Here is a 26,918-nt window from a genome sequence, read left to right as displayed (position 1 = left end):
TTTGTGCCAACCCACCGGGCCGCTGGTGTTCGGCCTTCACTTGCTGACAATTCGGACATCTTTCCACAAAGTCTTCCACATTCGTCTTCATATCATTCCACCAATAGACTTCCTTAAGATCATGATACATTTTTGTAGAACCTGGGTGCACTGAATACCTAGAAGTGTGAGCTTCAGTCATAATTCTTTCGTGGAGACCATCCACGTTTGGAACACATAGTCGCCCATGGTATCTTAGTGTACCATCATCCATGCCAAGAGAAACGTCCATGGTCTTATGTTTATGAATATCCTCTTTCAATTGCACCAACAATGGATCGTTGTATTACTTCTCTTTGACTTCCACTACAAGCGATGATTCAACCCTATTTTGCATAATTACCCCTCCTTCACTAGAGTCCGCAAGACGAACTCCCAAACTAGTTAATCGGTGAACTTTATTGGCCAATGGAATTTGATATTCCTCCAAGTGAGCCAAACTACCCATGGATTTCCGGCTAAGAGCATCTGCCACAACATTGGCCTTTCCCGGATGCTATAGAATATCAATGTCGTAGTCCTTGAGTAACTCAAGCCATCTTCTTTGTCTCAGATTCAATTCCTTCTGCTTGAAAATATATTGAAGGCTCTTATGGTCCGTGAATATATCCATATGAACCCCATATAAATAGTGACGCCAAATTTTCAATACAAATACCACTGCCGCAAGTTCTAAATCATGTGTTTGATAGTTTTTTCATGATTCTTGAGTTTTCTAGAAGCATAAACTATAACCTTGCCATGTTGCATTAATACACATCCAAGCCTGATTCTTGAAGAATCACAATATAACACAAATCCATCTATACCCTCTGGTAGAGTCAACACCGGTGTCGTAGTCAATCTTGCTTTCAATTCTTGGAAACTCTTTTCACAAGCATCTGACCATTGGAACTTAATTGCCTTCTGCGTCAATTTAGTCAATGGGGAGCCAAGAGTAGAAAACCCCTCCACAAACTTTATGTAATATCCAGCTAAGCCTAAGAAACTATGAATCTCTATTAGACTTGTAGGCATCGGCCAATTCTTCACAGCTGAAATTTTTTGAGGATCAACATTAATTCCCTTACTATAGACTACATGACCTAAGAATATAACTGATTCAAGCCAAAATTCACACTTTGAAAACTTTGCATATAATTGGTGCTGATATAGGGTTTACAGAACTACCCTGAGATGATCGGCATGGTCTTCTTGACTTCGTGAGTATACAAGAATATCATCAATAAAACTATCACAAAAGAGTCGAGGAATGGCTTAAAATTCGATTCATAAGATCCATGAAGACTACCGGTGCATTTGTTAGTACAAAAGACATCACTAAAAACTCAAAATGCCCATACCGGGTCCTAAAAGTTGTTTTCGAAATATCCTGATCCCTGATCTTCAATTGGTGATACCCGGATCGTAAATCAATTTTGGAAAGTACCTAAGACCTTGCAATTGGTCAAACAAGTCATCTATCCTTGGCAGTGGGTACTTATTCTTGATTGTGACCTTATTAAGCTTCTGATAGTCAATACACATTCTCAGTGACCTATCTTTTTTTCTTACAAAAAGGACCGGTGCACCCCAAGGTGACACACTTGGCCGGATAAAACCCTTTTCTAACAAATCACTCAATTGTTCCTTTAGCTCTTTCAATTCTGCTGGTGCCATTCTATAGGGTGGAATAGATATAGGATGCGTGTCTGGCATCACATCAATCCCAAAATCTATCTTCCTGTCTGGTAGGATCCAAGGGAGTTCATCCGAAAAGACTTCCGAAAATTCATTCACAACAGGCACGGACTCAAGTGTAAGTGCCTCACCATCGGTGTCGGTAACCCGGACCAAATGGTAAATACATCCCTTGTTGATCATCTTTGTGGCCTTAAGGTAGGAAATAAACCTACCCTTCAGAACTATATCATCACCCTTCCACTCAATAACTGGCTCGTTTGGAAATTCGAACCTAACAGTCCTGGTTCGACAATCAAGCTTGGCAAAACAAGAATAAATCCAATCCATCCCCATTATCACATCAAAATTGACCATTCTCAATTCAATAAGATCGTCCACGGTATCCAGATCGCACAACATGACAACACAATCCCTATAGACTCGCACGGCCAAAAATAGACTCACCAACCGGAGTAGATACAGAGAACGGCTCATGAAGTTGTTCCGGTTCTATCCCAAATTCCATATCAACATAAGGTGTGACATATGACAAAGTAGAACCTAGATCACTAAGAGCATACACATCATGAGATTAGACAGTCAATATACCTGTGACAACATCTAGAGAAGCCTCTGAATTCTGGCGACCCATCATAGCATAGAAACTGTCGGATCCTCCCGAACTTTGTGCTCCACCCCTAACTGCACCATACATTGCGGGTGTTGGAGTGCCTCGAGCTGGAGGAGGTGTTGCGGATGTAGTGGCTCCAAAATTGGTTGGTTGTGACATGCCCCTGCCCGTACCCTGGCAGGACGAACAACAATCCCTCTGAATGTGACCCCTCAATCCGTATCCGTAGCATATGGGTAAGTCAATGTAGCATATTCCTAGGTGCATCTTTCCATAACAAGGGTATGGGGCCTCCTCTGCTGTTGGAATCTACCACCATGACGACCCTGCTAATGGGAGCCCCTGTTGCCCTAACTGGGCCTGAAACGGCTCCACTGCTGCTGCTGACTGGTCCCTGATGGAGGTGCACTAGCCAAAGACTGAGCAAAGGACTGGGATGGTCCTAACCACCCTCTCCTAAATGCTAACTTTCCACCACCAGAAGAATCACCAAAGTTGCCCATAGACCGGTCCTTATTACTACCCTCTCGCTCCATTATGTTCCTCAATTTGCGGGTCTCTGTGGCTTGAGCGAATGCCATCATCTTTCCATAGTTCATATCAGAGTTCAAGGCTACTGTAGCGGCCTCATTAATTACCAAGGGACTGAGTTCCTTCACAAAGAGGCGAACTTTAGCCTCCACAGTGGGCAACATGTAAATAGCATACTTAGACGGGTACGCGAATCTCATATGGTAATCCCATACACTCACGCTACCTTGCCTCAAGTTCTCAAACTCAGCAGCACGGGATGCCTTAGTCTCGGCAGGCAAGAAATGATCAATGAGGGCATCGGCAAACTCACCCCACCTTACCGGAGGGCTCCCTTCTTCACGGGACTGCTCCCATAGTTCAAACCAAGAATATCCCACCTCTTTCAGACGGTAGGAGGCCAATTCCACTGACTCTGTCTCAGTAGCACGCATAACTCGGAGAGTCTTATGCATCTCATCAATGAAGTCCTGGGGATCCTCCTCTGGGTTAGTACCCGTGAACACTGGAGGATCCAACAGGAGAAATTTGTTCCCCTGGAACTAGTAGAATCCCCTGGCTGACTGGAAGAAGTGGGTGCAACATTTGATCTCTAGGCCTGGGATGCCACTATCTGAGCCAACATCTGTATGGCTCCCCTAAGATCAACATCAGAAACACCAGAATCGGAAGCTGGAACTGAAGGTAAAACTGGTATATCAGTTGGAGGGACCGTTGCACCCTTAGTAGGTGTATGGACAGGTGTGGTCTGATCAGTTGTAGTAGATTCAGGCAGTGTAGTAACTGGAGGAATATTCTCACTCCTCGGGTGCTCACCTGCATCATCAATTATAGGGTCAACTGTCACTCCTGGGTGACATTGGCTCTTTGGCCAGTTCTTGCCTTCTTCTTAGGTGCCATGTACTGAAAGTTAAAGTAAAGCACGAGTTAAAGGAGGAACAATCATACCATCAACTTTATCGCACGATCGAGAACATGAAAGAAGGGTATTATTCCTAAATGCCCATGTAGCATCCTAATTATAGATGTAGTCGACAACACACCGATAATAAGGACTCTACTAGACACGGCTCCAAGACATCCTAAGACACTTTAAAACCTTAGGCTCTGATACCAAGTTTGTCACGCCCCAAAACCGAGGAGCGCAACCGGTGCTCAACCGAGTGAACCCGGCCGAGCAAGCCTATTAGATTTCCTTCTACCCAAACTCATTCATGAATAAAGAGAATGTATATATATTTTCATTAATCAAACAATAAAGTGATCATGTCTGCAATACCAATTTCTTACCATTAGTTACTTCATTTTAAAGTCTCAATTCCACACACATTTTTCATAATCTGAAGTAGAGATTGTAATTCAAGCACAACACAACGTGTTTGACTTCCCCAGCACCAATATACAACCCACACTATGTCTACGGAGCCTCTATTGATAGAGAAGAGTACAATGATAATGCCGGCAATAAGGCCCCGGCTATACCTCAAATAGAATACACAGAGTACAAAAGATTCATGACTCTGGGATGAAGTGGGGGTTTACCAAGTTAGCTGGGAAGAAGGTGTACTGCTATCATTAATCAATATCTCCTGCTGTGGAACCACCTGCATCCATTTAAATATGTAGCGCCCCCGAAAAGAGGGACGTTAGTACTGTCGAATAGCACTAGTATGTATAACTAAACACCCTCTCAATAGAATAACAAATAATACAAACAAGAATGTCATAATATCAATGAAAGCCATAATCAACATCAAACCTCAATTTAGGATCAAGACAGTGTTCAAATTAATTTCCATATCTCACATTGGGAGATTTTTAGTATTGATATACCATTGTCCACAATACCAGTACAACCGTACTCTCAGCACGGAGTCCGATCATGACCCGATCGGCTAGGCTATCTTATTAGAGATATCAACCACAATTATTCTCAATAGCAATACCACCATCTTTATCATGGAGTCTGATCACGACCCGATCGGCTAGGCTATACATTAGGGACATAAACCACAATCACCATTTCAATTACAATTTCCAGCACAATCACCATCATGTGTGCGGCATGGTGCCCGATCACGACCCGATCGGCTAGGCTGTCTTATTCGAGACATTAAACTTTGTATATCAATCATCACATTTCATACTTCTTTCACATCTTTGCATTTCATTGGCACTAATGGCCATAATTATATAATAATTCTTGGCACGTTGGCAGTATTTAATGTTTCGTGCTCACATTTTCACTTTCTAACATCAACGTCATCAATAACAACAATAACATTTCAAATCAAGGCATGTAGTGCATCTGTGGGAAATTAAGGATCTATGGCACGTAGAGATTCTACACAAAATTTGGCATAATAGCCTTCGTTTGACTTGACTTGAAGACGAATATTTTTAATGCACAACCCATATTTTAACACATCCTCAATTGATAAAATAAACATAGATAAAGCATTTGGGATACTTGTGAACATATGTCTTTCAACCAAATCTTACTCGGAATAGCCAATATTATAATGAACCACTCGGGACTTACATAATATACATGAATATCGTGTAATTCAATTCTAAGAGAAGAGCTTAGCCAACATACCTCAATCGAGCTTCCTTAAACTCTAAAATATTCCAGAATTCTTAGCAGCTTCAATCTATTGTAGAAATATAACAAATTGAACCAAAATTTAGGAAGATGCTCATGGTTCTCGATCATTTGAGCATTTTATCAAACACTAGGTGTGCATTAAGGTTTCAAGGTCCTTTTATGGAGGATTCCATCATCCCACAACCCAATCTTTACCATTTTTAGCTCAATAATCTTCCTACACCCTTTGATAACACATGCATGTAAAATAAACAACTCCCATGCCCAAATATTATCTTGCTAATTACCCATTTCTAGACAAAATTCGAAATTGAGGGTTAGGGTGTAGAATCTTACCTCTAAGATGAAGACCTAGTGAGTTTCCCTTCTTAATCTTCCAAAACTTGAGCAAGAATTGAAGAACAATTATTAAAGAACATATTCTCACTCTAGGGCACTCTCTCTCACTCTAAAATGTCAGATTATAGCTCAAAAATGGCCCAAAGCATGTATATTACGAAGTAGGGTTGGGTTTTAAAAACCCAAAAATGGAGATCCGGAACAAGGTCTGCGATCGCATAATCGATATGCAGACCGCATATCGGTCGCAAATGTCATGACCCAACTGAAGGGTCATGACTAGCACCCGGGCCATACTTGCCGAGCACCAACGTACATTTTATCTAACCTTCCTTATTATCTTTAAGGGTCGACAAGATCAATATAAATAGTAGACATGGATCATGAACATCCAACAATGAAAGATAATGTCATGAACATACATAACATGGGATGACAAGACTGTCAAGAAACTATATATAAGGTACGAGCTATCATGATGCCATGAAAGACTATACAACAAAAATCAGCTGAAAAGGCATTCTAAACCATACATAAGTCGACACCTGTCTATGAGACTCTAAAAGAACATAAGTTCTACAACATTTCCGGAACAGGGCCCCGACATACCCATAAGGTCTATAACAAAAATGCATACCAAGACCACGGCAAGTCCGGAGAAGGGATCTCGCCAATAACCGCTGAACTGGACAGCCTATTGTGGTGGGGGAGCTACGTCTACCTGTCTATCAGGACCTGCAGCACGACATGCAGCGTCCACAAATAAAAAGGACGTCAGTACGAATAAAGTACTGAGTATGTGAGGCAAGAAAGCATAAGTAAGAACAATAATGTAAACATGGATAGAGAATATACAACCTGTGACATCTGGGTACCTCTGAGGGCTACTGACATGAAATACATGATACATATATATATATATATACATAAACTTTTAAAACATACGCCTTTGTGGGCATCACCATCATCATATCGTACCCGGCCATAATAGGCTCGGTAAAACGTACCCGGCCATCATAGGGCTCGGTAGAATCGTACCCGGCCACGTGGAGCTCGGTAAAACCCAACTGATCAGTGGTTGCACAATAGGTGCCATACCCGGCCAACTATAGCGCGGCTCGGTAGAGTAAAATAGATACATATATATGATGCATGCTGGACTCATTGGAATCACATTTTGAACCTTTCGGAGTGACGTAAGGTCGGTATCCTTCGTACACGTTATTAGGATTAACTCTTCATCAAGAAACTTATAAGAATCAGGAACTACCAACAACATTGATAATATAAGAATAAGAGAAGTAACATCAATACCAATCGTTTCATAAGAAGGGCAGCAATGTAAGTACTGCTAGCTTCTAAGAGTAGAGTATCTTTGGGAGCTCGTTCATTACATTATGTACAATCGGAGTCGTGCAAAAGAATGAAGGGGATAGCCTCACATACCTTGTATATACTGCCCAACCTCAAGCTATGCAAATATCACGACTCCTTAGTCTACAATAAGACAAATGACACTATCATTATCGTTTAAGCGTCGTAACTATTATGTATCGACCACAACCTATTTTACGATGAAACGGACAGCACCTCCCCTATTTATATGACTTCCCACAAGTCAATACAATCACCAAACAGCCCAAACAACATCATTAATAATCATATTGAGCCTCCAAAATAGTCCACCAACCAACAACATTACTACCAAGCTTTTCGATATATATTTCACAAGTTCTAGCTTCAACGACTTAGCTGCAACTTGGATAATCTTAAATATATATAGAGTAAGAGGTTCCTTACCTTTAAACAGAAAGAACAACTCCAATTTGACCTTAATTTTCCACGAAATATCCCTTCAGTTCTGCCACAAGAACAAGGAAGCGAAACTAGCAATTAATTCGGGTTTTTCGGCACTAGAATTACTTTAGAAGACTTGAAATCACCTAGGGTTGATATTAAAAACTTTAAGGTGTATTTACAGGACATAAAACACTTAAAACAACCTCCCACACGAGCTGGAACAACACAAAAATCAGCAACAACAAGAAGAACAAGAAACTTACTAGCGCCACGGGATTCCCGATATTTGATTTGTGTTGTTTGCCCTTTGTTTGGGTCTTGGATCATGAGAGAACCTTGAGAGACTGTTTTTAGGGTTATAAGGTCTGAATATACTGAAAAATAATGACTTAAAACGGGGTTGAGGTATCTTATGTATGTCCATATGTCTTAAACCGCCTTTGTGGGCCCCATAGAGAGCAGCTTGGCGCACTCTCGCGAAAATGCAAATATCTCTCTATTCCGAGATCGTATCAACGAACGGTTTAATGCGTTGGAAACTAGACTCATAGATCTTCAATTTGATAGGTAGATCACCCCATAATTCCAAGCACATTGGGAGAAAAATACAGTAACATTTGACCTAAAGTTTAAGTAAAATTATAAACCTAAGTTGCGACAACTTTTATCGACTTTTATTTCATAACTCGCTTGACTTCAAGACTTATGATGCGGATATTATATGATTCAAATACATTAAAACAAGACCTCTTGGGACAGTTAATCACCTCTAGTGTTATCCGAAAATACGGGTTACAACATCCTTGATTCGTTTAACTTCTAATATTTGTTAACCACTCTTATACACCCTTGTATCGTTTAAGACCAATAGGATTAACTTCTTATCATCTCAAAGATAATATCTTCTTGGATTTACATCGACTAACTTACGACGTGATCTATGGTATGCGAATTTGGTTTGTAACACCCTCTCCCCCTTAGGAATATTCGTCCTCGAATGTAAGGGTTTATGGGGTGTCTAACTCATCGTGGATTCCGACGGAGATTTCCGGCTGAGTTTCCCCCATAAAATAGACACTAGCCAAACTTGCAAGCAGTTAAACCCAACCTATGGCCTTACAAGACTATACAAAGCATTATGGATATGTACATTATCTGCATATCACCATTTTGTATTAAAAAAAAGAGTATTCACAAGCTATTGCTTACCTCATAGAGCCGTTTCACCTTATAATGCGTCCTTCTTTCCCCCGGCATCCTCGTTATCTTCACTCTGGAATAGGTAAGGGTATTTAGACTTCATCTCCTCTTCTGCTTCCCATGTCATTTCTTCTATATTCTTGTTCCTCCATAATACTTTCACGGAAGCTACATCCTTTGTTCTCAGCTTGCGGACTTGTCGATCTAATATAGCCACTGGCACTTCATCATATGATAGATCCTTTGTAACTTGTACATCTTTGATAGGGACGACCCGAGAAGGGTCTCCAATACATTTCCTCAACATAGATACATGGAATACCGGGTGGACAAATTCCAATTCAGATGGCAATTCTAACTCGTAAGCAACCTGTCCAATTCGTCGAAGAATTTTGTACGGCCCAATATACCGCGGACTCAACTTACCCTTCTTCCCAAAACGCATAACACCCTTCATCGGCGAGATCTTCAGGAAAACCCAATCACCAACCTCAAATTCCAGATCACGACGTCGGACGTCGGAATAAGACTTTTGCCTGCTTTGTGCCGTCCTCAGTCGTTCTTGTATCACTTTCACCTTCTCAATGGCTTGGTGAATCAAATCTGGCCCATATAATTCTGTCTCACCGACTTCGAACCATCCAACTGGTGATCTACATCTCCTCCCGTACAGTGCCTCATACGGGGCCATTTTAATACTGGAATGGTAGCTATTATTGTAGGCAAATTCTATAAGTGCCAGATGGTCATCCCAATTCCCCTTGAAATCTAGAACACATGCTCGTAGCATATCTTCAAGCGTCTGGATGGTACGTTCAGCCTGTCCGTCAGTCTGCGGATGGAATGCAGTGCTGAGATTTACTTGTGTGCCTAAACCCTTCTGAAAAGACCTCCAAAAGTTAGCCGTAAATTGAGCTCCTCGGTCTGATATAATAGATACCGGCACACCATGAAGCCTAACAATCTCCTTGATATACAACTTCGCATAATCTTCAGCCGTGTAAGTTGTCTTAACTGGCAGAAAATGGGCAGATTTTGTAAGTCAATCAACTATCACCCAGATGGAGTCAAACTTATGATAAGAGCGAGGTAATCCAATAATGAAGTCCATATTAATCACCTCCCATTTCCAGGTCGGAATCTCTATATTCTGAATCAATCCACTAGGTTTCTGATGCTCGATCTTTACTTGTTGACAATTAGGACACTGGGCTACAAATTCTGCAATAGACTTCTTCATGTTATCCCACCAATACTGCTCCTTAACGTCATGATACATCTTTGTCGAGCCAGGATGGATAGAATATCGGGACTGGTGAATCTCAATCATAATCTTCTCTCGCAACCCTGCCACACTAGGTACACATAATCGGCCCTGGTATCTCAGTGTCCCATCTCCTCCGATCTTGAAAGCTGTAATCTTACACTGCTGAATTCCCTCTCTCAATCTTACTAAGGTAGGATCTTCATATTGCCGTGCTTTTACCTCGGCTACCAAAGATGATTCTGCTGTATTCTGTACAGTAACACCTCCGTCATCAGAGTCCAACAATCTGATTCTCATATTGGCCAGCTGGTGAAGCTCTTTGGTCAACCCTTGTCTACCTGCCTCAATATGTATTAAGCTTCCCATTGACTTACGGCTGAGACGTCTGCCACAACATTAGCTTTACCGGGATGGTACAATATCTCGACATCGTAGTCTTTCAGTAATTCAAGCCACCTACGCTGCCTCAAATTCAACTCCTTCTGCTTGAAGATGTATTGTAAACTCTTGTGATCTGTGTAGATGTCAACATGGACGCCGTATAAGTAGTGCCGCCATATCTTCAAAGCATAAATTACTGCAGCTTAGCATATAACTTATGATCTTGAAGAGTCATATATGGACTTTAAAGCAAAGAAAAGTTGTTGGGCCAAGCCATGAGGCCCAAACATTTTGAAATCCGCCACAGCCTAATCCCCTAACCTGGCCCAATTGCTCTTTTCCCCTCATTAAAGTACCCCCTCCCCTAATCCCCAAGAGAGAAGAAGACGGACTCCCCCCCTAGAAACCCTAGCACCCCCTTATTTCCATTCTCTGATAACATACCCTCCTCTTGAGAAAGAACCCTAGCCGCCTCTCCTCCCCCTTCTCTCTCCGAGCTCATCACACACACACTTCTCTCGCTGATCTCTCTCTCATTATACACCCACGCACATACTCATGGATACACGGAGGGAGAGCATATGAAAACAGAGCTTGAATTTTCTAATTTCAATAATCAGATTTGAGAAACAAAAGCTTCGAAAAACAGAAAGAGAAATAGAGATTTTCATAAAGATTTGAATTCTAGTGGATTGCTGGAAACTTTAAAGCTTAAAAAACTTTTTGCGGGTTTTTATAAGTGTTGTTCGAAGTCCGAATCGCTGATTTTTGCTGAAGCTAGACTCCAATTTGAAGCATCACGCCTTTATTTGGCTTTCTGTCCAAGTTGGTTTTTTTGTTCTTGCTTCAAACAGGTACACATATATTCCTAAGCTTGTAGTATTTGGGCAAATGGAATGAAAGCTAAGGCAAATTTCTGTTGGTTTGAACCCGGATGTTAGTTTGCTTGGTTGTGATAATGACAGATCTATGAATGCTAGATTAGTTGAATTTAATCAATTTAAAGTTAATTCTGATCCTAAAAAGCATAATCTGGACACGATGTATAAAGATATAGGTGATATTTGCTTTATGAATCATGTTTAGTTGTGTTTTGAAGAAAAGTTAACACAATATTTTATGCATAGATGAATTTTGTTGTGTATGATCCCTACTGGATTTTACTCTTAAAATCATTGTATGAGTGTTGAGTTTAAACTACAAATGGAATGTTGAAAAATCATTGTCATGATGGGTGCCAGGTCAATTCGTTTAGGCAGTCTGAATAAATGACAGCAGCAGAATTCATTTAGATGCTGCTTGGGCCTGAATAAAGGCCCAGATGTCTTTCCTCATATGACAATTAGGAATGGACCCATGCACAGTCTCAAACCTTAGGAAATAATCACTTAAAAACATACATAGTTTGTTTTAGGCACGTTAATAAATCATCGTGGCTATGGGTACGGTTCCCATGGCATAGTCACGATACGTAATTCCCAATTCGTGTGTGCATTACATGCGATTCGACTTTACAACTTCAAATCAATTAATAATAAAAAAATATGTTGTAAATCACGGGTACGTTTCACGTGACGCGATTCGCAATATGTTCAAAAATAATAAGTGTGCGACATCGTGACTTATTTAAATAAATTCTATAAATCCTAAAAGCAATTAAAATTCTATTAAAAGCGGTTAGAAAGTTAAAAATGACAAAAGGTTTTAAACACGTAATAAATCAGATAATTAGACCAATTATTAATAGTTGAGCGAACGTGCTAAAACCATGGAATTCGGGAGTGCCTCACATATTCTCCCGGGTTAACAGAATTCCTTACCCAGTCTTCTGGTTTTTGCGGACTTTAAAACTGAGTCATTTTCTCGATTTGGGATTTTAAAATAAACCGATGACTTGGGATACCATAATAATTATTCCAAGTGGCGACTCTGATTAAATAAATAATTTTATTTCGAACAATATCACTTTAATTGTAAAAACTCCCGATCTCTTTGGAAAAAAGGAGGTGTGACAGCTCTGGCGACTCTGCTGGGGACATGAACCCAGAATCTCTAGTTCAGGGTTCAGAATTCGAGCTTAGAATAACTGTTATACTTGGTTTTGTTTATTATCCGATTTTTTTTTACGTGTTTGAGCCTAATATGCTAAATGCCGCTTTTTACCGCTTTGATATTGTTTGAACTATATATAAAACTGTTATGAAACCCTTCTTCTCGTTGAGCCCTCTAAATCTTCTAGGAAATGCACGCTGGCGTGACTTCTTTTTTGTTAGTGTCATACCCTAATTTAGAACGAGGATCGGATAAGTTACAAAGACAGATGGCCTTTTGGTTACCGGTACGTTGCCCCCCTCGGATCGAGTTGTCCGCTCGGCTAAGCCAGGTCTAGAACAATACATCCGGGATTTAAATTTAAAATAACATAACCTCATGCCCGATCCGTAGTAGGTACGATTGTTTGCATCACGTGCATTTGACTTTGGGGACTCAACACAGGGGTTGGGTCCGTCTAGGACAGGTGTACCCAATTTAAAAGACCATCCTAATGCATTTTACGTGCTATTTGTGCATTTATTTATTTCGGCTTGAATGTTGACTGGCTTCTAGAATAAGAAAAGAAAATTGAGAAAAACCAAGAGTGAGGTAGGAGAGAAAATCACCCGGTTCTGAAAATTCCGGTATTCAAAATATCCCGAAACTCTATCGAAATTTTGAAGAAAAAAAAAGACAAGAAAATTTTCAAAATAAGTCATATTTTCCCGTTGCGTCAAAACTTACTGAACTACGCAGGGTCTGATTCTCACTGGATGTGAGATACGTAGGCAAACCTCATCAGTTCCGGCTACCAATATTATTATTTTTTTAAAAGAAAATCCAAAAATATTTTCTTTTAATTTCTTCTTAAAATCCAAAAAATATTTTCGTTTTTCTTTCGAAAAGTTTTTCTTTCTTCTTTAGAAGTCTTTCTTTTCAAAAGTTCTCAAAAAAAGTTTAAAAAATCAAAATTTAAAAATATTTTCTTTCGGAAATTAAAAAAAAAGGGAAAAAAAATCAAAATCCAAAAAAAAAACGAGTTAGTTTATTTATTTTATTCCTAATCATCCCGAACGCATACCTGATTCTCGTCTTTCAGGGCGGGATACGTAGGCAGCCCATATAGGGTCCGATTTTCCTAGTGAGTCTTAAGTTCTTGGTTTCGAGGGTCGTAGCCAAATCTTTCATGTCTAGCCACGTTTGGCCACACCGGTCATTTTTGTAAAATAGGGATATTTTTGCTAAAGTGGCTTGTTAACCCATGTCTTAGAGTCCTAAGTCCACAACAAGATATTCTCTCAGTTTATAAGGTCCATTCTTGTTGAATTTGCATGCTTAGCCATTTTTCAGTCACATAAGCCATTTCTGCAAAGTGGGATCATTTTTGCAAAGCAATTTTAGGGACCGCGATTCCTGAGAGTTTAGGAGCTTTCGTGAGATGGTTTGGATCCATTTACCAGAGGTTAAGCATGACAGATGCCCCAGGACCATCTTATTCAGGACCGTTGCCTTCAGAAGCTATTTGAGGAGACTTTTTATATTTTTGAGTTTGTTTTTATTTTTTTTTACTTTCTGGTCTTGTCCAGTAGTATTGAGTCTTGTAGGTGGTGTCAGAGTCTGTCGTAGTCTAGCTGAGTCTGTCAAGTTTTTTTTGTCGTCGTACTTTTTATTTTGTATTTGAAAACCAAAAAAAATGTTATAAATGAAAAAATCCAAAAAGATTTTTGTTTTTAGTTTATTTTGTCCATTGCTTTTCCAGAACTATGCTTGGTCTGATTTTCACTGGATGTGAGATACTTAGGCAACCTACATCGGGTTCGATCGAATTATTTTCAATAGAAAAAAGAAAAAAAAAGGTTTTCCAAAATAAAGGTTGACTCATGATAAGTTTGGAGTTGAACAAACACCATTCCGATTCTATTCAACCAAAAGCAATGTTAGCCAGAAATGACAACTCGTGTGCTTTCAAGACCATACCCATTTTCTTTCAATCCATCTTCACATCAAAAGATAACATAGACCATGTACAACTCGATACAAACCGTCACTTCCCTTCATGCCCTGGCCGTTTTTGAACACTTCAAGGTCTTGATTAATTAAAAGGTCCAAAAAGCTGGCCTCAATTGCCAACAATAGCCTATGACCTTATCAAAAGGACTCAAGAATAGTGCAGATCTCAATCCTTTCTCGTGCCAAAGGGATTTGTTTGTGGTTTTAGTTTGGTCATTCTTTCAGAATGACCAGTTCAATCAGGGGTTTTGAATCGTGTTTTGCTTGTCTTGTTCAACCCCTGTGTCCCTTTTCACTTCTCTCTCTTAAATGCAATCTTTTACCCTGCCCCATTATTCTTGCATTCTCATTCCCATTCAATACAGTTCATTATTTTCTAGCCTACTAAATGTGACATGCGTCATGACCAGTGGCAAGGTTTGGACATTAGCAAAAACTTTCTGGAAATGAGTCATAAGATAATGAAGTTTCAAAGGAAAATATTACAATAAATTTCGTATTCAGAAAGAGGCAGGTTTTTGAGCTAACGATAAGCACCTCAAGGACTTAGTGGACGAGAGAAAATTTACAGTGGAATCTGAAGTAGTTTTAGTTCTATCCTTCAGATGTACGATAATCCTTCAGGATATTCCAGGTGAAATCATTTTGAAACATGTCTTGAGTTGGCATTTTTAGAGTTGAAATGACGAAAGACTATTTTTCTGCTATCCAAACACTAATTCCACTTGTCAGCCCTTTGAGCCTTAATATATTTCTCTTTCAGTGGCAACCCTCTTTTGGAATCAAGTGCCTATCAAGGTTTAGAATCGTCCCCGTTTGAATGTTAATATCCAAGAAAAAAAAAAGAAGGTAGAATGAAAAAGAAAAGAAAAAAAAAAGAAGAAAAGAAAAAAAAAGAAGGAAAAAGAAAAAGAGAGAGATCCTCATACCATGTAGTTCTTTGAACTACGTTCGACTTGATTCTTGTTACCACAAGATACGTAGGCAGCCTTACGGTTCGGTCGCACCAAATAAAATATTTTATAATCCCACGAAGTTAAGAGTGGGGCAGGTTTTTAGAAATTCCATCTCAAAAAAAAAGAAAAAGAAAAAAAAAGAAAAAAGAAAAACAAACTCAAATTCTCTTGTTTCAGAAACTGGGGAATGTTTTTTAAAATGGATTCCAAAAGTTATAAATAAAGTAACCCTGTCATTATAATTTTGAGCCTCCATGCAGTCCTTTCTTTCTCACCCTGTCCAAAAGCCTTCATTACGGTCCAAATAAAAGTCCTTATCAGATCGATTCCTGAAAATACCAAGTCAAGCATGTTGTGAGCTTATCAAAATTTTTGTGAAAAATCAATACGATTGAAGGGGTAGTCAATTAGCCAAGCTAAGAATTGGAAGCAGCATTGAGTGAGAGCAAAGAGAAAAATGAGAAAGACTTGTTGGTAAAAATCTTTCGAGGCACTACAAGTCGAAATGGTGAGTTGTATGTGCAACAAAATGTCTTTGATTAAAACATGCAATGTCTGCGGCACATTTGGAGGAGCAAAGTAGATCAACTCTTCAACATCACGTAAGGATTTGACGAGTCAACAAGTTTGGAAAGATGGACAAATCAAGTTATTGGTCTAAATGCATGTCACATTCATTTGCCTTATTCTTCAATTTAGATAAGCTCTCATTCTCAGTGGAATCTCATCATACACCACTTTCTTTGATTTTTACTTGAGTATTTATTCTTCTTATTTTGCTCAAGACAAGTAAGAAAGAATTTTCAAATTTACCACAAATAGGTCCCAAATTAGGAAGGGAGGTGATCAATTTGACAATCAATGTGAAGAGATGATCAATTCGGCAATTCAAGTGAAAGGGAAATAACTTGTTTGGCAATACAACTAAAACGAATGAATTAATTTTGAGAATTTGAGTGAAGTGACGCGAACAAACTTGGTCGAATCCTATGGGCAAATCACTTTGGATCTTCTTCGAAACCAATGCAAATCAACCCTGGCAAGCCAAGTCAAATAACAATGCTTAAAAGTCAGCTTGCAAGTTTGTCACGAGTCAACCAATATTTTTTAATTAAAAAGGGAAAAAAGAGAAAAAAAAATATGTGTTTGTTTTAATTGAAGCATAGGCTGTTTGAGAATATCATTACCCCTTGATATTTTCTTAGTTGAGAAGATCATTACCTCCTAGGCATTTTTCCTAGTTGAGAAGAACCATACCTCCTAGGCATTCCCCTAGTTGAGAAGAATCTTTAGCTTTCTTTGAGTTAAGGGGTCCCGCCTGAAGAATAGAGTCAATTTTAGTTTTCTTTAGTTGTTACTCTTTAGCTTTTCTTAAAGTTCAGGGGTCCCGCCTGGAGAATAGGGTCAATTTTAGCTTTCTTAATTTGTTACTCTTTAGTTTTTCTTAAAGTTCAGGTGTTCCGCCTGGAGAATAGGGTCAATTTTAGCTTTCTTAAGTTATTAATCTTTAGCTTTCCTCGAGTTCAGGGGTCCCGCCTAGAGAATATGGTCAATTGTAGTTTTCTTAAGTTAATCTTTAGTTTTCCTTAAGTTCAGGGGTCCCGCCTAGAGAATAGGGTTAGTTGTTAATCTCTAGTTTTCATGAGTTCAGGGGTCCCGCCTGGAAAATAGGGTCAGTTTTTATTCTAGTCAAGCTCAGTTTACAGTTTTCTTCAGGCTCAATCTCACAGGAGACGCACTTCCTAGTTTACAGTTTACAGTTTTTATTCTAGTCAGCCTAGTTTGAGTTATTCAGTTTCTAGGAGATGCACTTCCTAGTTCAAGTTTTACCCCCAGGAGACGCACTTCCTAGTTTGGGTCTTTCAGCTTATTCTTTTAGGAGACGCACTTCCTAAATTGAGATTTCACTTCTAGGAGACGCACTTCCTAGTTTGGGTAGTTTGAGTCATCCTTAGGAGACACACTTCCTAGTTTGGATCATTCAAGTTTCACCCCTAGGAGACGCACTTCCTAGTTTGGGTCGTTTGAGTTCATCCTTAGGAGACGCACTTCCTAGTTTGGGTCATTCAAGTGTCACCCCTAGAAGACGCACTTCCTAATTTGGGTCATTCAGGTTTTATTTTTAGCAGTCACATTTGCTAGTCAAAATTTTCTTGGTTTTACTCACAGGAGACGCACATCCTAGTCGAGTCTTTAGTTTTAGTCTCATCATTGCATACCTCATCGATAACATAGGTGATTTACATTTTTACTAACAACTCATAAATCTTTCTAGTGTAAACTTGGGCAGAAAATTTTGTTTGTTTTGTTTGTTTTGATTGCGGGCACCCACCTGGAGAACGAGGAGAAATATTTCAGAAATCGATTTTAGGTTCAAGTCAGAAGTAGCAGGAGCCCCCTTGAAGAAAATGTCAACTTTTAGTTTTCAAGTTTCAAGTCAGTAGCAGGCACCCACCTAGAGAATGAGGGAATTCATTTCAAGTTCAAGTCAGTAGCAGGCGCCCACCTGGAGAACGAGGAAATTCATTTCAGAGTTATTTCAATTTTCAAGTCAGTAGCAGGCGCCCACCTGGAGAACGGGGGAATTCATTTTAGAGTTAGTTCAATTTTTAAGTCAATGGCAGGCGCCCACCTAGAGAATGAGAGTATTCATTTTGGAATTCATTGCAAGTTCAAGTCAGTAGCAGGCGCCCACTTGGAAGAATAAGGGTATTCATTTCAGAATTCATTGCAAGTTCAAGTCAATAGCAGGCGCTCACCTGGAGAATGAGGGAATTCATTTTAAGTTCAAGTCAGTAGCAGGCGCCCATCTGGAGAACGAGGGTATTCATTTCAGAATTCATTGCAAGTTCAAGTCAGTAGCAGGCGCCTAACTGGAGAATGAGGAAATTCATTTCAAGTTTAAGTCAATGGCAGGCACCCACCTGGAGAATGAGAGAATTCATTTCAAGTTTCAAGTTAGTAGTAGGCGCCCACCTGGAGAACGAGAAAATTCTTTTCAGAGTTATTTCAATTTTCAAGTCAGTAGCAGGAACCCACCTAGAGAATGATGGAATTTATTTCAAGTTCAAGTCAGTAGCAGGTGCCCACCTAGAGAATGAGGAAATTTATTTCAAGTTCAAGTCAGTAGCAGGCACCCACCTGGAGAATGAGGGAATTTATTTCAAGTTCAAGTCAGTAGCAAGCGCCCACCTGGAGAATGAGGGAATTTATTTCAAGTTCAAGTCAGTGGCAAGCGCCCACCTGGAGAATGAGGGTATTCATTTCAGAGTTATTTCAATTTTCAAATCAACAGCAGGCACCCACCTGGAGAACGAGGGAATTCATTTCAGAGTTACTTTAAATTTCAAGTCAGTAACAGGCGCCCACCTAGAGAATGAGGGAATTCATTTAACAGTTACTTCAAATTTCAAGTCAGTAGCAAGTGCCCACCTCAAGAACGAGGGAATTCTTTTCAGAGTTATTTCAAATTTCAAGTCAGTTGAAGGCACCCACCTGAAAAATGAGGGAATTCTTTTCAGAATTATTTTAAGTTTTAAATCAAAAGCAGGCGCCCACCTAGAGAAAAAGGGAAGTCATTTCAGAATTCACTTCAAGTTTCAAGCGAGTAGCAGGAGCCTGCCTGAAGAATAGTGTCAATTCAAGTTAGAAGTAGCAGAAGCTCGCCTAAAAAATGCGAGTCGACAGTTCGAGACGCACAACAGCACTGTAGAAGATTCAAGATCAAGTTTCAAAAGACTTATAGATAGGAATCTTGTAACTCATAGCTTATAGGCTTGTTTAGTTTCTTTTCATTTTGATTTTGGTGTAATAAGGAGCTCAGCAAGCAGTGACAACAGCAACAACAGTGAACTCACAGCTCTTCCGGTAGTCCCAGCTACTAAGATTTTCAGAACTATACTGAACTGATTCCTTTATATCCAAGGATATGTAGGCAACCTCCGAAGCAGAGTTCGATCAAACTTTTCTAAAATACTTCCGAATGGAGTGCCAAACGGGCAAAAATTGCTCGTAATTGCTTACTTTATCTTTTTCCGAAAACTTTTCATGTATCCGAGCAAAGAAGGGCAGTTGTGAGCACATAATTTTTGCCCTAATGCAAATCACTCCTTAAAAAAATTCCAAAATAGCTTTTCTTTAATTACTTTATAGAATTGTAGGAATTGTTTCTTCATTTTTATCCAATTTATTTTGCATTTTGTTTGTAATGTTCATACATGTTTAGATGTGTTTTAAAACCATAGGAAATCATAAAAAATATTTGATTCTTCATCTCATAGCATTTTAGATCTTAATTGCATTTAGGATTTAATTATATTAATTAAGTGCATTACCAAATGAAAAGTCACAAAAACTAATATACACGTTGCATCATTTAGTTTCTTCAATGTGCAAATATTTAGTTAATTAGTAGGTAGAATAATTAATTAAGGTAATTTGGTAAGATTAGATTTGAATTAATTTAAGTGGTCATATATGGACTTAAAAGCAAAGAAAAGCTGTTGGGCCAAGCCACGAGACCCAAATATTTTGAAATCCGCCATAGCCCAACTCCCTAACCTGGCCCAATTGCCTTTTCCCCCTCATTAAAACACTCCCTCCCCTAATCCATAAGAGAGAAGAAGACAGACTCCCCCCCCCCCAGAAACCCTACCACCCCCTTATTTCCATTCTCTAATAACAGACTCCCCCCTTGAGAACGAACCCTAGCCGTCTTTCCTCCTCCTTCACTCTTTCATCTGATTCACACACACTTCTCTCGCTGATCTCTCTCTCATTATACACCCACACACATACTCATGGATATACGGAGGGAGAGCATATGAAAATAGAGCTTGGAGTTTCTAATTTCATAAATCAGATTTGAGAAATAATTCGAAAAACAGAAAGAGAAGTAGAGATTTCCATGAAGATTTGAATTCTAGTGGATTGTTGGAAACTTTAAAGCTTAAAAAACTTTTCTTGGGTTCCTATAAGTGTTGTTCGAAGTCTGAATCGCTGATTTTTGCTGACGCTGGACTCCAATTTGAAGCATCTCGCCTTTATTTGGCTTTCTGTCCAAGTTGTTTTTTTTGTTCTTGTTTCAAACAGGTACGCATATATTTCTAAGCTTGTAGTATTTGGGTAAATGGAATGAAAGCTAATGCAAGTTCCCGTTGGTTTGAACCCGTATGTTAGTTTGCTTGGTTGTGATAATGACAGATCTATGAATGCTAGATTAGTTGAATTTAATAAATTTAAAGTTAATTTTGATCCTAAAAGGCATAATCTGAACACGATGTATAAAGATATAGGTGATATCTGCTTTATGAAATATGTTTAGTTGTGTTTTGAAGAAAGGTTAACACATTGTTTTATGCACAGTTGAGTTTTGTTGTGTATTGTCCCTACTGGATTTTACTCTTAAGATCATTGTATGAGTGTTGAGTTTAAACTACAAATGGAATGTTGAAAAATCCTTGTCATGATGGAGGTTAGGCCTATTCGTTTAGGCCAGTCTAAATAAATGACCGAACGGAATTTATTTGGATGCTGCTTGGGCCTGAATAAAGGCCCAGATGTCTTTCCTCATATGACAATTAGGACTGGACCCATGCACAGTCTCAAACCTTAGGAAATAATCATTTATAAACATTGTTCGAAATGAGATTATTTATTTAATCAGAGTCGCTACTTAGAATAATTATTATGGTGTCTCAAGTCACCGGTTTATTTTAAAATCCCAAATCAAGGAAAATGATTCTGTTTTAAAGTCCGCGAATACCAGAAGACCTGGTGAGGAATTCTGCTAACCCGAGAGAAGGTATGAGGCACTCCCGAGTTCCGTGGTTTTAGCACGATCGTTCAACTATTAATAGTTGGCCTAATTATCTGATTTATTACGTGTTTAAAACCTATTGTCATTTTTAACTTTCTAACCGCTTTTAATAGAATTTTAATTGCTTTTAGGATTTATAGAATTTATTTAAATAAGTCGCGATGTTGCGTACTTATTATTTTTTAACACATTACGAATCGCGTCACGTGAAACGCACCCGTAATTTACTGCATGTTTTTTATTATTAATTGACTTGAAATTGTAAAGTCAAGTCGCATGAAATGTACACACGAATTGGGAATTACGTATTGTGACTATGTCATGTGAACCGTACCTATAAGTACAATGATTTATTAATCGCGTCTAAAACAAAATACGAATGCTTATAAGTGATTATTTCCTAAGGTTTGAGACTGTGTATGGGTCCAGTCCTAATTGTCATACGAGGAAAGACATCTGGGCCTTTATTCAGGCCCAAGCAACATCCAAATAAATTATGTTCGGTCATTTATTTAGAGTGGCCTAAACGAATTGGCCTGGCCTCCATCATGACAAGGATTTTTCAACATTCCATTTGTAGTTTAAACTCAACACTCATACAATGATCTTGAGAGTAAAATCTAGTAGGGACCATATACAACAAAATTCAACTGTGCATAAAACAATGTGTTAACCTTTCTTCAAAACACAACTACACATGATTCATAACGCAGATATCACCTATATCTTTATACATCGTGTCTAGATTATGCTTTTTAGGATTAGAATTAACTTTAAATTGATTAAAATCAACTAATCTAGCATTTATAGATCTGTCATTATCACAACCAAACAAACTAACATATGGGCTCAAACCAACAGGAATTTGCATTAGCTTTCATTCCATTTACCCAAATACTACAAGCTTAGGAATATATGTGTACCTATTTGAAGCAAAAACTAAAAAACAACTTGGACAGAAAGCCAAATAAAGGCGAGATGCTTCAAATTGGAGTCCAGCTTCAGCAAAAATCAGCGATTCGGACTTCGAACAACACTTATAGGAACCCAGAAAAAGTTTTTTAAGTCATAAAGTTTCCAGTAATCCACTAGAATTCAAATCTTCATGGAAATCTCTACTTCTCTTTCTGTTTTTCGAAGCTTTTGTTTCTTAAATCTGATTTTTGAAATTAGAAAATCCAAACTCTGTTTTCAGATGCTCTCCCTCCGTGTATCCATGAGTGTGTGCGTGGGTGTATAATGATAGAGAGATCAACGAGAGGAGTGTGTGTGTGATCAGATGAGAGAGTGAAGGAGGAGGAGAGGCGGCTAGGGTTCTTTCTCAAGGGGAGGGTCTGTTATCAGAGAATGGAAATATGGGGGTGGTGCTAGGGTTTCTAAAGGAGGGAAGTCCGTCTTCTTCTCTCTTAGGGATTAGGGGAGGGGGTGTTTTAATGGGGGAAAGAGCAATTGGACTAGGTTTAGGGGATTGGGCTGTGGCGGATTTCAAAATGGGGGAAAGAATAACTTTTCTTTGCTTTTGAGTTCATATATGACCACTTAAATTAATTCAAATCTAATCTTGCCAAATTACCTTAATTAAATATTCTACCTACTAATTAACTAAATATTTGACACATTAAAGAAACTAAATGATGTAACGTGTATATTATTTTTTGTGACTTTTCATTTGATAATGCACTTAATTAACGTAATTAAAACCTAAATGCAATTAATATCTAAAATGCTATGAGATGAAGAATCAAACATTTTTTTATGATTTTCTACGAATTTAAAACACCTCTAAACATGTATGAACAATACAAACAAAATGCAAAATAAATTGGATAAAAATGAAGAAACAATTCCTACAATTCTATAAAGTAATTAAAGAAAACTCTTTTGGAATTTTTAAGGAGTGATTTGCATTAGGGGAAAAATTAGGTGCTCACAAATATAATAGTAAAAAATATATATTGAAACACACTACATACAACTGAAAAATCATTCTAATTAATTGGGTTGATAATGAGGCATGTTATAATTGATTTTGTTGAATTATATTAGGAGTGTATCACGCTAATCGATATTATTACCGTTATTAGACAGCTGGATATACCTATTTTAAGGTGATTGTCGTTACTGTATTCATGACTACATTGCGCAAATACATGTGGATACATGCGCGTATAACAGGACTGCCCTGAATTTTGGGCACCTTTTGCTGCTGTATTTATGAATACAACAATGCGAATACAACAAATATATTACCTTAACAACTGAATAGTAGCTATAAGAAATAATTATGTATATGATAGTTATAGAAAATTAATAGTAACTAAACAATAGTTGCATCTGAAATTTTTTCTAATAGAAAACTTTGTATCGGTTCACGAAGCACGCTCTCATGTTCAAGCTAGCTAGCTTGGGCTCTTGGCAAAGGAATTTAGGCTGAGGTAATTAAATTAAAATTTGATCATGGTGTTGAAAAGCAAGTGAATCCAAAAATTGGTACTTCAACTTACAACCCAGTCCAAGAATTCAGAGAATAAGGTACAATATCCTGATTCAGATGAAGAAGAATGAGATTAACATTGTGATTCTTAAAAAATAATTACTCCCATATTCTCATGCTTTAATCATGAGCTTAGGCTTAGAAGCTGCCTATACAGTTCACAAACCCAAGATTACAGAGCCCTTTTCTTTGGTTTCGCACCTGGCAGTGTCCGATACCCTGTGGGGCTGCTTTTAATTTGAATTCCTGTCGCGTAAAACCCATTAAAGAGTGAAATACTTCCTACCGATTTTTTTTTTCATTTTTAGAGCTCAAATTCGAAACAATTAAGGATCGAGAGATTCAATTCATTCCACCACAATCTTTGTTGATCCGTAATTCCAGGGGCGGCTCAACAGATCTCGGGGCCTAAGGCAAAATCATATTCGGAGGTCCTTAATTCCAGTATAATCTCATTAGTGGGATCTGGGGAGGATAGTTTGTACGCAGACCTTACCCCTACCCTGGAGTAGAGAGGCTGTTTCCGATAGACCCTCGGCTCCCTCCCTCCAAGAACTCCCCACCTTGCTCTTGGGGTGACTCGAACTCACAATCTCTTGGTTGGAAGTGAAGGGTGCTCACCACTAGAACAACTCACTCTTGTCAAATATACTAATTAATGAGGGAAGAAAATTATCATAATTTATAAATTTATTGTATAAAATAACCTCAATCAAGTAACAAAAAATATACCGTAACACATTTTTTATTCTAATTATTTATATAAATTATATAATATATAATAGTAACAATAATAAAAAAAATTTAAAATAAATTTGGGGACATTCAAAATTTGGGGCATAAGGCAATGACTCACTAGCCAAAGCCTTAGAGCAGCCTCTGCGTAATCCTCCCCTGTTGTAGTTTTGAGTGAAACTAAATTCAAAGCGATGTAAAAACAAGATAGTTTATTGTTTCAATAGGGGCTAACTATTCATCCAAAATTTACTCAAATTCTTGGTGAAGTTCCCCCTTTAAAAATTCAATCCCCAAATGTAAATTAAACAATTATAAAAACGTTTCTAGAGTAGTATTATTGCATACATCGTTTTAAAATTAATAGAGACTCTTGGCATTTTCCTAAGGAGACGAGCCAGTAAGAAAACCTGCTGCAGCAACAATAATGCTACCAAGAAACTGAAGATCATCATTCTCCTTAGTAATAGTAGATACAATCCCAGGTGTCACTTCAAATGCAGTCTCACAATTAAAAGCATCTTGCCCAACAAGATTCGCCGCAGTATTTAAATTCTGGTATTGTCCCATGTTCAAATACTGTTCAGCATTTCCCAAAGCTCTAATAGCTGCATTGTAATAAGTTGTGCACAAGTTATATATCTCTTCCAGTTTTGGATCATTTGTTTGATTGAACAGCATATCGATCTTCGCCGCCGTGGCGGAGGCGTTTGCTGCTGCTAAATTAATGGCTGTTTCTGTTAAGTCATGAAAATTTTGATGTGAATTCCCTTCCAATACTTTCAAGCAAAAGCCTGGATTTTTGGACTTAGCACATACGTCGGATAAAGGGTTGCTTGTACTTTGACTCGTGAAAAAAGCAGCTATGAGACATAAAATCAGTGTTGAATGTAAAAAAGAAGAAGATGGTGTCATTTTTCTTTAATTATTTTTCTCTTCCCCTTTGATTGTTTGTTTTTGAAGTTATATAGTAATTGAATGGATGTATAGTATAATTTTCAAAAAGGGATAGATATTCAATGTAAATCCTAAAATGGATCGGATTGCATGTATTAACGTGGGAATTATTTCTTTTCCATTATTAACGTGCGAGATCTGTATATATATGAATTTTTATCAATGCATTACTGATTAACTTGTTTATATATATGGTATCGATATATAGATTTTTCCTTGTAAAGAAGTCTATATTTAGAATACAATTTCTTATCGAATCTCCGGAAATTGAATTATTCCCCTTTATGTCGTAACTTTTGTCCATTTTGACCAGTTCCTTTAACCCCAATTTTGGATCGTTGTTTCCGGTGGTTCAATATTATATTGTTTTCATTGATATCATATTTGTTTCTATTGTTTTTAAAATTATATTGTATGGTGTTGTAAATCCGTTGTAATTCTGTTGTCATAAAACAATGGAAAACTCATTTTTTGTAAACCACGGATTTGGTGGCTTTTGCATGGTTACTTGTTTAATTATACCCATTATCAATAAACCAAACAATAAAAATGTTATTAAACCACAACAACCGATACAATTTTTCCAAACAATGGATTTCATTAATACAGTACATACAATACGATATTGTACATTACGAAACTAGGAGTGTACATAGGTCGGGTTAGTTCGCATTTTTTAATTATCAAACCAAACAAATGGTGTCGATTTTTTAAATTTATAACTAAACCAAACCAACAAAGTCGGATTTTTCAATCTCGATTTTTTTCGGATTTTTTTGGATTTTCTAATTTTTTTCCGGTAAAGTCTTCATAGCATACAATATGTAACTTGTGCTCCAAATATTTCTTAAGTCCTAGTAAAATACAACTATATAATTTGTTTTCCAAGAAACTAACGCAATAATATGAAATAAGTCATAGCATTATACTAAAATATTAAATAACAAAGATAAAATAATAAAATTACATAACAAATATTGCTAATTAATAAGCCATAATAAAAATTAACATAATCTAAAAATACTATATATGTCATGCTAAAATAAGTATACCTAATAAGTAATAATATTAATTACATAACTAAGCACTAAAGAAAAAGATATAAACCAATGTAAAACTAAAATAATTATCCAACACTATCGTCATTCAAGGTATTGAATTAAATTTCTTTAGTTAGCGTTAGTATTGATTTGAACTTTGTTTGAGTTACTACATTTAATTTATTTATCATTCAAGAATGTTAAGTCTAAACTTGAAATAATACATTAAAAGATAAAACTGTAAAAAGGTTTAAGAAATATTTATAAATTACATTATAATAAATATTTATATGTATAAAATATTTTTAAAAATTATATAAATGTACTATCGGGTTGGTTTGGTTTCGGTTTAAATTTTTTTAGTTTAAACCAAACAAAACTAATTATGGCCGGGTTTTATTTTCCAATACCAAACC

At 37.7% G+C, this 26,918-nt stretch overlaps 2 protein-coding genes across 2 annotated transcripts; both read right to left on the bottom strand.

Annotated features, from left to right (window-relative positions):
* Window positions 1–2,682: 2,682 nt before the first annotated feature.
* On the bottom strand, window positions 2,683–3,318 carry LOC138903232 (uncharacterized). Its single transcript, XM_070191164.1, has 2 exons — window positions 3,187–3,318; window positions 2,683–3,132 (listed from the first exon to the last, which is right to left on the bottom strand). Exons 1-2 carry the CDS (start codon window positions 3,316–3,318, stop codon window positions 2,683–2,685), a joined length of 582 nt encoding a protein of 193 aa, XP_070047265.1.
* A 21,571-nt stretch (window positions 3,319–24,889) lies between these two features.
* On the bottom strand, window positions 24,890–25,420 carry LOC104087833 (pectinesterase inhibitor-like). Its single transcript, XM_009592396.4, has one exon. It carries the CDS (start codon window positions 25,418–25,420, stop codon window positions 24,890–24,892), a length of 531 nt encoding a protein of 176 aa, XP_009590691.1.
* Window positions 25,421–26,918: the final 1,498 nt, after the last annotated feature.

The sequence above is a fragment of the Nicotiana tomentosiformis genome, chromosome 12 (genome assembly GCF_000390325.3).
Source record: "Nicotiana tomentosiformis chromosome 12, ASM39032v3, whole genome shotgun sequence".
Lineage (NCBI taxonomy): Eukaryota > Viridiplantae > Streptophyta > Magnoliopsida > Solanales > Solanaceae > Nicotiana > Nicotiana tomentosiformis.
The sequence above is the reverse complement of the archived record's forward strand: the minus strand, read 5'-3'. Positions and strand labels throughout refer to the sequence as shown.